The 17,429-nt window shown below is 36.5% G+C and overlaps 1 protein-coding gene across 1 annotated transcript; it reads right to left on the bottom strand.

Annotated features, from left to right (window-relative positions):
• Positions 1 to 850: 850 nt before the first annotated feature.
• On the bottom strand, positions 851 to 16,193 carry LOC137959755 (condensin-2 complex subunit H2). Its single transcript, XM_068807098.1, has 10 exons — positions 15,733 to 16,193; positions 15,540 to 15,639; positions 8,873 to 9,116; positions 8,319 to 8,766; positions 8,050 to 8,222; positions 7,784 to 7,954; positions 7,588 to 7,680; positions 1,873 to 1,974; positions 1,628 to 1,786; positions 851 to 1,420 (listed from the first exon to the last, which is right to left on the bottom strand). The coding sequence occupies exons 1-10, from the start codon at positions 15,914 to 15,916 to the stop codon at positions 1,070 to 1,072; spliced, it is 2,025 nt and encodes a 674-aa protein (XP_068663199.1). The 5' UTR covers positions 15,917 to 16,193; the 3' UTR covers positions 851 to 1,069.
• Between the last annotated feature and the right edge of the window lie 1,236 nt (positions 16,194 to 17,429).

The raw sequence follows: 17,429 nt of genomic DNA, 5'->3' as shown, positions 1-17,429 counted from the left end.
AAACTCCCAATTTTATTGGTTATTAGTGGCTTTTGAGTTATATTAGTTAGGCGTTTGATATGGTATTAGAGTTGGATACTACGTTCCGCGTTTGAATCCTGGCGGAAGCGGTAGGAACGGAAATAGTCGGTGTGAAAGTTACGTGTAATCCACCTAGGTTAGGTACTTGGCTTTCCGCACTTAATATACTAGTCTTTTGGATAATATTAACTAGGTTTTTGATAATATATCTTCTATGTAAATACGAAAAAGGTGAATGACTAATTTAAATGAACATACAAAGATAATACATATTTACTAACACATTTGACCCTCCCTAGGAAAGAGTGGCTCTCATTTCAAGGAACATATAAAGGAAGATATCTAGTGTTTTAAAATTGTAGTAATGAAAATGGCCTGAGTTATGTACTTATACAAATTAAAGAAAAAGAGGGGCAGCCCCACTTTTTTTGGTGGGTGACATGGGGAGGAGAGAGGAGGAACCTTTCATATACTAAAGACAATTGAATAGGGATTTTAGGGTTTAGAGTAATTAGAGTAATTATTATTTGAATATTTCAAAAGACTGTTGTTATGTGGATTTCAGTTGCACATTATGTTTGTTTTATAACTTAAAAGTAACTATTTTAATGTATCCTCTCAAAGACGAAAGAATAGGAGGGGTAGGAGTGAGCACGGGTTGGGTTAAATGGGGAACCTAACCTGGTTCGACTCGGTTTTTACAAAAATATGGTCAAGGCCCTTATTATGATACAAACATGATATCTGCTTTCAAACCTACTGAATTACTTGTCCACATTTTCAAATTTAAAAGCAAGAAAGGATTATCTTTGACAGCAAGATGGGGATAAAGAACTTTTCTATTTATACATGATATAAAAATTCATATTCAGTAATAACTAAACACTGGGCCATTACAGACTTACAGATAACTAAATACAGTTAAAAACTAGGCTTAGTTAACTTACACGAGCATTAAATTTACTGGTGAGGAAAGTGGTATGTTACAGTCAGCAATGCCGCTCAACCTGCCAAAATACATTTACAACAAGATCGGTTGAGATCGCAATCAACCGGGTTGAACCACTCGAGATCTTCGCCTCCTTTTGGCTTCTGGTGTACACCTGATTGAATTGCCTTTTGCTAGCTTCACAGATAGTTTCCCATTGGGTTGTTTTGAAGATTTTCCTGGTGAAGTAGATAATAACAAACTGACAGTAGGAACCTTTTCCCCTGCATTCTTGTTTAAGGTACTTCTTTTCAATGGAGATTTTAATCGCCTTTTGGCAGAAAACATCTGCACTTCCCCCTGCCGTCTACCAGGACTAAGAAGTTGCAGTGAGAAAGGATGTTCAGCTGTATAACAAACACATGCTCCATCAGACTCCCCTTTCCGGATGTCTACTGTTCTGTTGTTCACCTGGAAACCCCAAAAGATATCAACATGTTATAGAACCTAAAGTTGAATTGATTTTGTTTTTTAGCTCAACAGCTGAAATTTACGAAGCCACTATCAGAGATTGACAGCATAAGCTCTAAATCTATAGGGCCACAACAACAACAATTTGCAAAACATCTAAAAGAAGATGCAACAGGATTTGTTCAAATACTAGTTCAAAGGACTTACCAGCTGCAGAAGGGCACTGAAAGTCCTTGCAACATCATAATCTGCTTGACCACAAACAACATCCACAAAAGACATAATGCCAGAATTATCACTGCCTAAAGATAGTTTCTCCAAGACTTGCTCACCGTATTCATGGATGTCAAAAGGAGGATGTGAATCCTGTTGGAAGAAAAAAACATGAAACATAAAACACACTAAGGAAAAAAAAATATCATTATTTTTAAAAAATTACTGATCAAACATACTTGTTCTTCCATTGCATGCTCAATTCCTTGCTTCCACGTCAAAACTCGAGCAGCCAATTCTGTTTGTTTCTCAGTTTCAGCTATGCTTGCAAGCAGGGCATCCTGCTAGCCAATAAAGGTTTATAGTAACATCATGCAAATATTGAAGGAGAAGTTTTCATGTCATGACAAAATCCCACATCATGCATAGCTAAAGGAAAAACTACAATTCCAAAGCTAAAAATTTAATGACTTAATCCTGGGCAAAAAAAATGCATTGAGTAAATACAAGAGGGAATTTAGTCCAACATTTCAACACAAGATTCTGAAGCATGCAGCACACATATAGAAGGATAACTAAACAAATTAATCACCAGATAAGTTCCCATAATAAATAAATTAAAAATTGCAAGCAGAACTTTTAAAACAATTTAAATGGCAAATATCAAATTCACAAAAACAACAGCATTTCATGAAATTTTAAAGTTATTGTTCGGGATCAACTCATTCCAAAATAACAAGGGAACGAAATAACAATTGTTGAAAGATATAATTTGAGTATAGTGACAATGATGTAAAATGTCTTCCTTTCTTGTCCATTTCCTCCCTTCTTAGGGTAAAGGATATTATTGTAATTTTGACATTTTTACTATTATAAATAGATGTTAAGGGGGAGGATTAGGCATGTCAGTAAACCCTAATCTTTTTTCCTCCTTTGGAAACTCTCTCCAAGACTTTCGTCCTTCTCTCCTTCTCTTTCACTCTTCCTTCTCTCTTCTTCTTTCTCTTCTATTTTTTCTTTACTTTATTTGATGGGATTACATTAATTATCATGGGATCCTAAATCCAACATGATATTTGAGCTATCGGTTTAGGATCCCGAAGTTAAGGTGATGTTCAATTGATTTTTCATCAAGCTTCATGTGGGATTTTTGTTGGTGAAGCAAGGAGCAAGTTGAAGCACTTGGCTTATTCAAAGATAAGTGTTTTTTTTTCTCCCCCCTTTGTTGAGATGTTTACTAATCTTTGATCTCGACAAGAACGTTCATGAATAAGTTTTCTCGTCCTATTTGGATAGAAGATTAAGTGTTTCTATGTCTTATGTTTTAGCATAAGATTTTTGTACTCTGTTTGCTCAAACTCATGCAAGGTCGGTAAAGGAGCAGTTTATGCACTGTTATTGGATTGAATCCTTGGAAAATTATATTTTGGATCAAGCTATATCAGCTTTTTGCGGTAACTATGGATTATCATGGTCAAAAGCATGTTGAGATCGTTGGTTTTCCTAGAAAACTGCTGCATGTTGCTGGCTTTCTATAGAGCTCATTGATGGCTGCCAATAAATTGCCAAGAGGAAAGATTATTTTTTTTCTTAGGAAAGAAGTTGTTGGATTTAGCAACAATTAAGCCTTCTATGTTGAGTTATTCTCTAGAATTTCTTACCTAAAATATTCAAGGAAAAAAGGGAAGTCAAAGGTTGTGATTTTTTATACAAGTTGACGCATATAATCTAGAATGAAAGTTTACTTCTTTAGAGATGGAATCTATTCTAGATGGTATGACCAGCACATGGAGTAATTTACTCTTTGTTTAAGTGCATGATTAAGCTACATTATTGGTTGAGTTTTGGATTAACTTCCCTTCTCTCTCTTGTTTGATACTTTGCATGCAAAGATACTTTGTCACACGTTGGTTAGTGACTAGTTGATAAGTTTTATGGCTGAAGATATGTGAATATAGCTAGTAAAAGTGAGTTGCTTAAGATCAGTACTATACGCATAAGAAGGTTATCAAACTATTTGAGTTAATCCCAATCGGTTAAGAGATTCCTAATCACTAAAGATATCTTAGACACTTGACTAAACCATCTCCACCCGTAGATAAAGAAGATAACTCCTATACTAAATGGCTCAAAGATGACACATTTGTTATCAATTGGTTAATAAACAATATAGAAGAGCATGTGGCAAATAATATTGTCCACCTTGAAAAAATAAAGCAAATATGGGACACTTGTGCCAAATTATACTCTAATACTGAGAACTTACAAAAATTATATGTTGTCTTTCTAACTATGTTTAATACAAAACAAGAGGAGAATTTGCATGAATCCTTGGCTCAGTTTAGAGGACTTATTCAGGAGTGGAAAATCGTATATTATTCAGGAGTGGAAACTAAGTCTCCATATTCCTTAATATTTTCAGGTGAGGATATGTTTTCTCTTCACTTGAAGGTATTTGGTTGTACTAGTTTTGTCATATCACATCCCCACAAAAAAAGTAAGTTAAATATGAAGGCTATGAAGTGTATCTTTTTGGGTTATTCTACCCAAAAAAGATGTGTTTGTTATAATCCCACTCTTTATAAATTGTTTATATTCAAGGATGTGAACTTCTTTAAAGAAACCATTTTACTCCTCCAAAGATGCTTCTTTGAGTCTTTCTTTGATACCTACAACCCCTAAACCTATTGTGTCAATTGATGCAGACATCTCTCTTCAACCCGAAGCATCAACCAATACCACACCCGTGAAGTCTACAGATCCTTCCGAGGTAAGTCCTTCATCTTCTCCTCCTATATTTGGTCCACCTTTTGATACTAGGTCCATTGCTCTTTGTAAGGAACCTAAAACTTGTACTACGCCCTCTACCTCTCATCCTATATCTAATTTTGTTTTTCACCATCGATTGTTTCCTTCTTGTTTTTATTTCCCTGCGTCTATTTTTTATGTATCTGCCCCATAGTCAAATCAGGAGGCCCTGGGACATCTGAGAGGGAAGGTGGCGATGGAAGAGGAGTGGCAGAAATCATACTTGAGAGAGTAGTAGCCGCAATAAGAGGAAGATGTGAATATGGATACCATCAAAGTTTTTAACCCCTGCAATAGTTCAAAGTAATGATGAGACTATTTTCATTCCTTTCTATGACTCGGTTTTCTCTTTATTTTTTTCAGTATTATTAACTGAGGCCTGATTGGTAAATAGCCCAAATCGATTTGCCATGAAGTTTATAATAAGAATCAACCAAATGATTTAATCTTCCACAATAAGTGCATACTCAATATCAGTCCATGTAGAGCTTGAACCAGCTCTACCAGCCCTAGAATTTCTATGGCGCTTTCTGTTGGTTGAATTTGCACCCCTGTTACCAGAGTACATAACTGAAGATATATCAAACTAAAGAGTGGAAGAGGGGTCTGGAATCCAAAGTAATGTGGCACGTATATCATCAAAGATGGAAATGCAATATAACTAAGGAGCTACGATTTAGCCACCAATAGGTATGGCTTAATATTAGCCAAACATGTAGTAACTGTTAAATCTTCTCGTTGTTTTTCCTGCACTGAGATATCAATCGAATAAGGCTTAGCAATTTTCTGATCCTGAATAAGTCCTCTAAATCGGGCCATATACTCATGCAAATTCTCCCCCTGTTTCGTATTGAACATAGTCTAAAAGACATCATATAACTTTTGCAAGTTCTCAGTACTAGTGTATAATTTAACACAAGTGTCCTATATTTGCTTCGACATTTCAAGGTGGACAATATTATTTGCCACATGTTCTTCCATACTATTTATTAACCAACTAATAACAAAAGTGTCATCCTTGAGCCATTTAGTGTAAGAGTTGTCTTCCTCATCGACAGGTGGAGCTGGTTTGGTTAAGTGTCATACGAGGCCTTGAGTGATAAGGAACCTCTTAATCGATTGAAACCAACTCAAATAGTTTGACAACCCTCTTAAAGGTATATTAGTGATCTTAAACAAGTCATTTTTAGCCACCATATAATCCTCAACCATCAACTAATAAATAACCAACACTTATATACACAATCAACCAAGGGGGTGAGAAAGAAGTCAAATTGAGGCATAATAAATCAAATCGAGCTTAACCAGTAAAGAACATCAATCATACACTGAACCAAGAGGCTAATTACTCCACGTGTTAGCCTAAATCATCTAAAATAGATTTCATATCTTCCTTAATCAAGAAAGAATCTTAAAATCAAATCAAATTTCAAGAGATCTTGGACAAAATCAAAATATTTTTTAAAGAAGGAAACTTTCCTTCTAGATCATATACGCCCACTTGTATTAAAGATCACAACCTTTGACTTCCTTTTTTTTCTCTTGAATAATTTAGGTAAGAAACCCCAGAGTATAATCCAATATAGAAAGCTTTCAATGTGACAAAACACTAAAACTTCCTTTCCAAAAAAAAAAATTCCTTGTGGCAATTCAAGAATCCATCAACGAGTTCAATGAAGAAAGAAAAGAACCAACAATGAACAACAATCTTCTAGGAAGTTCAACGTATGTAGGCATGGCTTTGATCATAAAACACCACAATTACAGGAAGAAGATAACAAGGCTTGATCCAGAAAAACGATTTTCCAAGGCTTCACAACAGCATCAAACATAAATATGCTCCTTTATCGAAGCTTGCATGGATTTGAAAAAACCAAGACTAACAGTCTTAGGCTAATATATAAGATAGAATAGCACTTAATTCTCATTCAATCTAGAACGAATCACTCTCAGTCACAATCCTTCTTTCCAAGACAAAGATCAGTAATTATCTCAAAGGGAAAAAATAAATAAGAAACTTATGTTTTACATGAGCACGTGATACTCAATTTTGATCCTTGTTCAACAACAAAGTTCCACTGAGGAGGTTGATGAAAAACTTAATTCATCAACAACTTAACCTCGGGATCCTAAACCCATAGCTCTGTACCATGTTGGATTTAGGATCCCATGATGATTAACATGAAATAACCAGGCTAGGTAAGGAATAAACCGAAGAGGAAGAAGAATAGAGAAGAGAGAAGATGGAGAGAAAGTGGGCAGCTATTTAAAAGGCTTGAAAAAGAGGGAAGGAGGATTAGGGTTGTAAGTAATGTGCCTAATCTGTATTAAAATCATAATATTATCACTAATTAAACCTCAAAGCAATAAAAGATAAAAGCCCAACCTGACCAAGCCATGATAAATTCAACAAAATTTCTAATGGAGGTAAATCCCATGAATTCCAAAATTGGCAAAAGTTTATGCTAGCAAAAGCAAACTGTTAGAATGTATAATCCTACATATGTTAATGTAAAGAAAAATCCTATTGTTATTAGCATAAAAAAGGTCTCCCAACTTCAGCAAGTCATTTTGTGATGGGCCTCAACCCAACTTAAGCATTGTGTTAGAACAAGAGATCGATTATGCTAGGCCTAGTTCTGACCTTTTTGTTATCTATGTTTCCAGCCTGATGTCTAGTAGTTTACGTCCAGATGCGAGAGAATGTTAGTGGAAATAATCTCACATTTGTCAATATCAAAAAAATCTTGTGATTATTAATTGGAAAAAGGCTCTTTAACTTCAGCTACATATTTTGGTATGACCTTGAACCCAACTTTAATACAACCCCACAACTACAAACATCTAGTAATTGGGAAAAAAGGATGGTACCACAACCAGATCATGACAGGCACATGCTAATGTAACCCATTGACAACCCTAGAGAAAAAACCAAAGAAACATAATGTCCACGGTGCTGTCCCCTATAAACCCTCACTTTAATTCAACCAATAATACATGCATTTTTTTAAAAAAAATAAGTGAATTTAATTGTAACTTGGTACTGAACTTAAAAACATGGAATACCTTCAAGGAGTTCAAGAATTCATAAAACAACTTAAAAAATGATTATGAGCTTCCAAAGAAATACTGAATACTCATCTTACCAAATGTGAACGGCAAAGATCTTCAAGCCTTACTTGAGAACATGGCTCTTCTGGCTCATAAGCTTCATTGCTATCAAAATTATCTTCATTTTGCTACATTAGTCACCACATAAGAATTTTAGAGAATCTAAAGGGCAACAGGTATGGCAGTACATACAAAATGTAGCATTGAAAGCAAAACCTAGAATATGAAAACCTTTTCACAGGGTAGAGGTAAGTCTTCATCCATGCGCATATGATCCTGAAAGCCAACATCATCTTGCTCAAAATCAGGGAGATCATTTTCATACATGTCCTCATTGCTGACCTCAGAGCCATTAAAATTAGCACCAGTTCTAGTTTCCCCCAAAACAAGAGAGCTTCTTAACTGCAACAAGAAATTCCAATGATTAAATGAAATCACTAATTATATATTTCATCAATTACATATTGAAGGGAAAAATAAAAAATTGAAACACCAACTTTTTCATAGAGTGGAGGAGATCGAGAATTTAATGGCTTTTCAAGATCACGGTGTCGAAATTTCAGCATCTCAGCAAATTCAGGGCATATAGAACCATTCAATTTTGCAAGAGGAAACTGCAAAGTTATATCACTCTGCCTGATAGAACTTATCCTGTGCTTATGGATCTTCCCTGCTTGAAAAAAACTAGACAATCAGCATCTATTCAGAGGATGAAGCAAACAACAAAGATAATAGTAACAAATAGAACCATAGAAAAGTATTAAACCTTTCTTAAATGGTTTAACTTTTAAATCTCCACATTCATGAGGATTTAAAGGCTTCCATGGATCATCTTCATCATCATCTGAATCATCCCTTGTTTCTGAATATTCATTATCAAAGTCCCTTCCATAAAGCACATTGCCCTCTGAAACGTCATCTCTATGAGGTTCAGACCATATATTGTTGTAGGCAGTTTCAAAGCCTATATTAATCCCTGGAGTTTGTTTTAAGTTATCCTCAGATCTCTTCCCAGTGCCTGATTTATGCGCTGATCCCCCAGATTGTCTAGCAGGAGACTGCATGGAACTTCTGTGAGTTTTTGACCTCATTGAACTACCCACCACACCGGCGTTTCGCCCAACAGTACTACTCCCATGTACAAAGTCATAAACAGCTCCTGCATCAGAAGGATCCAGCAAGAGGAAATCTTCATATAGGTCATTGGTGGCTAGCTGCAATCAAACACTGGAAATTCAAAATCTCCTTGGCTCCATCCGATCTATAAATATTTACATAAAAGGAATAGTGTTTCCATAAAATGACTGAAACCTATAGTACCAGATACGAATCTAATTCTCCAGCATCACCAACAGAATCCAAACAATCTCCTTCCAGCACAAGCATGTTGGCAGCAGCTTTTATGAAATGATTTGCCGTATCTTCCTCATCAGATTCATCATCCAAGCAATTTTTAGCCTCCACCGGCACTTCATCTAAACCCAAGAATTCTTCATTTTCCTCACCAAATGCAAAGGACTCTCTTTCATTATGCTCATTTGGGTTGTTCTCCTGCTGATCCTGTCTGCTCATGCAGATAAAAAAACAAAAAGAGATCAAAAACTTCATCAGTAAAGAAAACAGAATGAAAAAAGATATGCTGCAACAAAGGTTAATAACTCTATGAAAAAATATCATGTGAACAAACTAGAGTACAAAGAAAAAACAAAAACATTTCTGAAAATGTTGCTGCCTGTCTTATAAACGAAGCCCCACATGAGATTCTGATACAGAGTCACATGAGATTCTAAATGCTGCTCAGATTGGAAACAGAGAAACATCAAGAGACAGTGCTGCAAGGAACTTTTTAGTGACACGTTGTAGCAAAATGCACCATCATATTTACAAACTTATCCTTCTGGAATCAACCAGATCCATCAGCTGAATACTTAACTATCAGGAGACTCGCAACCACATTGAATATCAAACAAATCAAATCAGTCAATTTGCCAGTAGAAGATTGCTTTTTAACCAAACAACTTGATATGCAAAAGACTGCTTTCACATCACCAAGGGACACAACTCAGGCTCAACCAATAAGAAACACTTACAAATTCCAAGTCATGAAACTTAAATCTCTATCTCCATGCAAACGAGAATAACCATAATCATACTGAAATTGAAAACCCAAACTCAAAACCAACTGATACACCACTGGTCCTGGTGGACCGCACTCGAACTTCGTTTTTTTATGGTCTCAAGCATGATGGAGGACAAATTGTCACATAGTGAAATAAAACATTCTCTACAGAAGACATTGGTTTACTTACAAATAAAACTATTCAGCAAAACTGTGGAGCAAAAGACTTTGGGGGGCAACAAACCTTAAATTTATGAAAGAGCTAAGGTAGAGAGCCTACGGAAGACAGTGATTTACTTACAAATAAAACCATTCAGCAAAACTGTGGAGCAAAAAACTTTGGCGCACAACAACCCAGTAAAGTGTCCGAGTCAACCGGTTCAACCATAAAATTTAAATCTTAAAAAAATAAAAAAAAGGTGAACCCCCTACTGAAAATTTCAAAAATCTTAAAGCTAGGAAAAGTGTTTAGAGCTGCTCACCTACAACATCCTTTTCAGCAAACAAGTTTTTTGTTAATAAATTAAATGCGACTGAGCAATGTGGCCTGTAAGAAAGTGGAAGATTTCAAAGAATTTTCCAATGTATTCTTCTCCGTTTAGGAGGCTATTTATAAGATATTACATGCTGATTTTAGGTCCAACTTAGATCCTAAAATCAAGGTACAGAATCAATCACGGATTGATGGAAACAATTAGTTTCCTACAATTAAGCTAATCTAATTTACATACATTCTATTACAGTGCACACACTCCCCCTCAAGTTGGTGTATAGATATCGGTCATGCCCAACTTGTCAATTATACCATGAAATGTCTTCCCTGATATGGCCTTCATGAGCATATCAACCAACTGACTCTCAGATTGAATAAAAGGGAATTGTATGATTTTTGCATCGAGGTTCGCCTTGATGAAATGACAATCAACTTCAACATGTTTAATCCAATCATGTTGAACCGGATTTTGTGCAATTGCGATGGTTGCCTTGTTATCACAATGGAGGTTCATAGGTTTGGCGTATTTAATCCCTACGTCCCTCGGTACATTCCTTATCCATAACAATTCGCATACACCATAAGTCATACTCGGAATTCAGCTTCAGCACTTGATCTTGATACTACCTTCTGTTTTTTGTTTTTCCAAGTAACAAGATTCCCTTCCACAAAAGTAAAGTAACCCGACGTGGATCTTTTGGTTGTCTGATCACCTGCCCAATCAGAATCTGTATATCCATCAATATTAGAGATACCATTTTTTGAGAATAACAAACCTTTTCCTAGAGTACTCTTTAAGTATCTCAAGATCCGATAGACTGCTTTCATATGTTCTTCACTTGGTGCATGCATGAACTAACTCACAACGCTCACTGCATATGCTACATCAGGCCTTGTGTGTGATAGGTAGATTAATCTTCCAACTAATCGCTGATAACGCCCATTGTCTGCAGGGATTTGATCTAGAAGAATTATGAGCTTATTATTCATTTCCATGGGCGTCTCTATTGGTTTACAGTCAAGCATTCCGGTTTCGGCTAGAAGGTCCAACATATATTTGTGCTGTGAAAAGAAGACTCCATGTTTCGATCTTGCAACCTCAATTCCCAAAAAATATTTAAGTTGTCCGAGATCCTTCATTTCGAATTTAGTGGCTAAATACTCGTATAAAGCTTGTATTTTACATGGGTCATCTCCTGTCATGATCATATCATCAACATATACAATTAAAATTGTTACTTTTCCTTCTTTGTGTTTTATAAACAAAGTATGATCTAAGTTACTTTGCTTATAGCCAAACTCCTTCATTGTAGCCGAGAATCTCCCAAACCATGCTCTAGGTGACTGTTTCAGCCCGTACAATGACTTCTTCAATTTACAGACTTCACCTTGACACAAAGAACCACTTTTAACTCCGGGTGGTAGTTTCATATAGACTTCTTCTTCTAAGTCGTCATTGAGGAAGGTATTTTTAACATCAAATTGTTGCAGAGGCCATTCTCGATTTGCTGCTATAAATATAAGAATGCGAATTATATTGATCTTAGTTACTGGTGCAAAAGTATCCTGATAGTCTATCTCATACATTTGTGGATATCCCTTTGCCTCTAGCTTAGCTTTATATATGTCAATACTTCCATCCGAGTTGAGTTTCACATTGAACACCCATCGACATCCAATTGTTTTCACTCCTTTAGGTTATGAAACAAGTTCCCACGTGGCATTCTTTTGTAGAGCTTCCACCTCTTCGTTCATCACCTTTTTCCATTTTGGATCAGTTAATGCATCTTGCACATTACTAAGAATAGAAACCCTGGATAATTGATCAACAGTAAATGCATACGATTTAGTCAACCAATTGGAGGACACATAGTTGTTAATTGAATATTTGGTCTTAGCTTCAAGATCAGGTTCATACTGTTTCTTTGGTACTCCCCTATTCAATCTTTGTGGATATCTAGGAGTCATATTTTCTGTAGGAACACATGTTTCAATAGATTCATCAAACACAGGATTCGTATTTACCTGAGGAGGAACATTTTTGGTTGATTCTTCACTTGAAGGTGCAGACAGAGGCAACTCTGAGGATTCTTTAGGAGCAATTAATGATTCACTCTCGGCTTCATGGTTGGGAGCATAGTCTTGTTGCACATCACGACAACCTGGTTGGTTAAAAAATTCATTTACTGCTTCTAACTCAGCACCTCCATTATTCTCTTATTGATTAAAGAAATCATTCACCGCTTCTAACTCAATAAACTCAGCCCATCCACTATTTTCTTCACTTGAGCTCTCCTCCTGAAAAGAATTTTGAGAGACTCTCCCTGAGTAATAAGGTTTTAATTCATGGAAAGAGGCATCTAGAGTTACATGGAGCTTTCGGGTGTGTGGATCATAGCATCGATATCATTTTTGAAAATCAGAATAGCCAACAAAAACACATCGTTGGGCACATGGATCAAGTTTATTTCGCAAGACTTTGGGGATATGAACATATACAGTACACCCAAAAACCCGGGGTTCAAGATTCGGAAGATGGGGAATGAAAATTAGGGAGTGCAATTTTTGTTGAGGAGTTTGAAAGTCTATAACTCGAGAAGGTGTTTGATTGATAAGGTAGAAGACAAATTTGACAGTTCGCCCCAATAAAACTGAGGCATGTTTATACCAAAGAGAAACACGCACTACTTCCAAAAGTTGCCTATTCTTCCTCTCTGCCAATCCATTTTGTTGGGGAGTATAAGTGCATTAGGTATGATGACAAATTCCATGATTGTTCAGAAAATTACTAAGAGAAGCATCAACAAACTCGGTACCATTGTTAGATTACAAAACACGAATCTGCTTCTGGTATTGAGTGTGTACCATTTGGTGAAATTTCTGAAAAACTAGACACACATCACTCTTTTTTATAAGCAAGGATACCCAAGTCATTCTAGTGCATTCATCAATAAAGGTCACAAAACACCAAGCTCGAGAAATAGAGGGAACCTTTGCAGGACCCCAAACATCAGAATGAATAACCTCAAAAGGTTCGAAACTCTTATTCAAACTCGGTAAATAAGAGATACGGTGGCTCTTAGCTAGTTTGCAAGTGTCACAATGAAAATCCAAATTATTCAAACCTGAAAAGAGTTGTGGTCGCAATTTCTTAAGGTAACCAAAGGAAAGATGACTAAGTCTTCGATGCCATAACCATATAGTTGCTTGAGCACTATCCTCACTACTAGCTTGATTTACCTGACTGATTTTCGATCCCTCATTCTCTGTTAACTCCTAATAATAAAGTTTGCCCCATCTAACACCATAACCAAGAATCTTCCGAGTTAGAATGTCCTACAATACACAATAGGAGGGCAAAAAAGTTACAATACAAGCAAAAGTTGAAGTAATTTGGCTAACAGACAACAAATTGTATTCAAGAGATGGAACAACAAGGACAGTATCTAATATAAGATTATTCGACAAGATAACTGATCCTTCCCCAATAATAGGAGAAGTACTACCATTGGCAGTGGAAATAACGGATTGAGGAGAAGGTAAGACAAATTTTAACTGACTGGAATCCCTCATCATGTGATCGGATGCACCTGTATCAATAATCCAAGTTCTATTCTTAGAATATGAAGAGAATATTGAAGCTTTACCAATAATACCTGGATGGGCAACATTCGCCGTAGGCAGTAGCTTTTCCGCAACAATCTTTTTCCGAGGTCTTTTTGAGAAATCCCACCACTCTAGATAACCAATAATCTTGTGAATGGCCTTTTTCTCGGCAGTGAGTATATACCTGGTTGTTAGCTTTTGCAAAGATTGGACGATAGCTCCCCATTGTCTGTCTCTGAGTTGATTCGGATTTTCGGTTCGGTTCGGCAGTCAAGTTCAGACCAATTCGGTTCGGTTTTGGTCCGATTCGGTGTTGCTTTCGTTCGGTGCTGGTCCGGTTCGATTCTGGTCCGGTCCGATTCGGATTCGCTAGGTTGACCCACAGATAAATAAAGGAACAATGTTCCTAAGTTAACAAAAAATTAAAGGAGCACCTTCGTCTTCTCCATCGACGTTGGTGGTTCGGCGGCAGTTCGTCTGCTTTCGGGAGTCCCGCCTGATTTCGGGGGGCGGTGGCTCGGTCTTACGGCGACGAACACAAAAAAACTTCTTCGGTGACGACAAAGCGTCTTCGGCGACAGTGACGGTGCGTCGGCGTACTTCAGCGGCGGTGGTCGGCAGCTTAAACAGTGACGTTTTTTGGCTAAGGAAACCGTCAGTCCACTGAATCGCAAAAAAAAAAAAAAAAAACTCTTCTTCGACAACGACAGCGTCGGCTTCCTTCGGCGTGGTGGTCAACAGCGACAACCGGACTGGTGGTGCAGTCGTCGACGGTTGCGCCAAAATGGGATGACGACGGAGATAATCAGCGACGACGGGAAGCTACGAGACAGAGCTTCTGCTCTGTTCTTCAAACAACGGAAAGCTACGGAACAGAGTTTCTGCTCTGTTCTTTGGCAACGAGAAGGAGAAGGATTCCCGCTCTAATACCATGTAAGAAAACAAAGGATTTCAAAGAATTTTCCGATGTATTCTTCTTTGTTTAGGAGGCTATTTATAAGATATTACATGCTGATTTTAGTCCAACTTAGATCCTAAAATCAAGGTACAGAATCAATCACGGATTGATGAAAACAATTAGTTTCCTACAATTAAGTTAATCTAATATACATACATTCTATTACAGTACACACATGGCCTTTAAATTTGATTTGTTTGAAGCCACCAAAAAATATATGTTGCAAATGGAGATTAAAGTGGTTACATGTAGTACAGATAGCTCATAGATGGAAGAAGTAAGTGGAAAGTAAACTAAATACACTAGACCACCCAGAAATTTTTAGTAACTCCGTCCCTTGATTTCTTCAGCCCTGTACATGTAGAGGATGTTCCTGGGGCTTTTGATACTAAACAGACACCCTAAAGTTCCATCACTATTCACTACCGGACATCCCGATTGCAGCATACTAGAGGAGGTCAGGATTTAAGACTTTTCGATCAACTTAAGTAAAAACTATCGGGATGAAATCTCAATGGATTTCCCTGGTGCATCAGAATGGCTAGGTGGTGCATCAGAAAGATTTTAGAAATGAAAGAAAACTAGACACAAAAAGAACCCCAGATAATTTTTTGTGGACTACAACCACATACACAAACTAAAGATCGATTAAAATTTCACAAAACACACAGATACGAAATGTGCATAATTATATAAGAGCGAATCTATTTCACGACAGAAAGAAGGAAGTATCAAAAGTTTTGCACTCTGCACCAGTATGAGCATAGTAAAGAGGATAAGGGAATGCAGCACAAAAGAGTCACAATACTACCTCTTCTGTGATATGAACTCCAGGGCGTGCAGAACCAACGAATACAAATATTCAACTTTTCTACTGTACACTTGAATGGATCCTTGGATAACCAGGGCAGCTGCATACACGGAAAGTTAGACTACAGAAACACTCCTTAAGGAAATAGAGACTATATGCAGGGAAGGAGGGCAAAGCATAAAATCAAAAGAACCTTCAGCGAAATTAATGGATAAATTCCCATCTTCGTCATTGGAGATTTCTCCAGAACAAATCTTTAAGAGGTAATCTTCGAGCTTCTTGGCAAGGTTAACTTCCCAGTTCGACTCAAGATCGCGATTCGGCTGCAGAAACTGAAATTTGCAGCCGCTTTCGGCTCCTTCTCCTTTATCGTTCATATTATTGCGGCGAAAGTGGACCACCCATACACTTCTATACGCTAAGCGCCAAAACCCTAGATTTCGGAGGTTAAGGAAGGCTCGAGCCTTTTTAGAGACAGAAGATCAAAAATCAGAAAATGGTAACAATGAAACTTGAAGAGGAGTTCTGGACTCTCGCCGGATCGAACTTCGTAGACGGTAATGCTAATTTTCTGCTTCGATCAGGGGTGGGAGGCTAGGAACACTGAGAGAGAGTTGTCAGAGAGGCACCGCGTTTCAAATTTCGCAGTCGCCGTTTTCCCGCTCGAACGTTAACTATGCGGCTCTGTTGCGATGGCATTTGTGGGCATTTTGTGGGCCTGATTGGTATCTGATTTGTGGGCTTGCGGTCGTTTTCTTTCACTACGGAATGTACTTTTGTTATCTATTTGTATCTAATTTGTATCTAATTTGTTGGCTAACAATCTAGCTTCAAGTTTGTGTTTGTTATAGTAGAAAGTATTGGAAAAAAAAAAAAGCACATAAAAAAATGGATTGACTAAAATATTTTGGATTTGTACCAATTTTTAGATGAAAGTTTTTTTTCGCATGATTCTAAAGATGATAGAAAAATAAGTTTCATGTTACTTCGATAGGAAACTAGGAAAACTATGCAAGCTCCATCATACATTTAAAATTTTTCAAAAAATACATGTCAAACAAATTGTATATAAAATTATACATACATTTTACATTAATTTGGGTATGACCTCAACATAAAATTGAGCATGACCTCTACTTAAAATTAGGCATACGGGTGACATCAAATCTAGCTAAGTCTGAACCTTCCTATGTTCGAGCCGAGCTTAATTTAAAGATTTCAAACTCGAACTTGAGCCGACCTAGCCTCGAGAGTAAAATTTCAAACTCGAACTTGAGCTTGAGCCTAATAATTTTAACCGAGTTCGAGGTTAACCTATATTTAATATTCTACATCAAATATATGTCAAATAAATTATCTACAAAATTATGCATACATTTTAAAAAAAAAAGAATGATAAGGGAGGTTCGGGATTGAATCTCGATAATGGATTAGAACCCACCAATATTAATCTTTTTTACCCCCAAATGTTGTCTAACTTATTTTGTAATTTTTGAATCTAGCCATAAATTTACTATGGCATCCTTAGTGCCCCTGATTGAAAATTTATATTTTAGGAAAAACTAGAAATATTTTTCCTAGAATACATATTTTTTAAAAAAACCTTTAAATAAATTCATATTACTATTAGAGACTTGTAAGAAAATTACAAGAAATATTTTAAAATTTTCATAGGAAAGTTAAATGGACCTTTTATTACCTCTTCTAGGGAAATAAAAAAAATTAATATTCAATCTAATATATTACTATACTTATAGATAAATTTTTAATCAAATAAAATGTCAAACACAATTTTTTTATGAAAATTGCCTCATGCTAAAAGTATTATAGCATCAACTATCAAATACTTATTCAAAAATTTTCTATAAGATTTTCTAGCCTATCTTGGCA

This window comes from Aristolochia californica, unplaced genomic scaffold, assembly GCF_029961685.1.
Source record: "Aristolochia californica isolate CCGP_79_NKW_82.1479 unplaced genomic scaffold, dmAriCali1.0.hap1 SCAF_3, whole genome shotgun sequence".
Lineage (NCBI taxonomy): Eukaryota > Viridiplantae > Streptophyta > Magnoliopsida > Piperales > Aristolochiaceae > Aristolochia > Aristolochia californica.
This window is presented reverse-complemented; position numbering and strand designations above follow the sequence as displayed.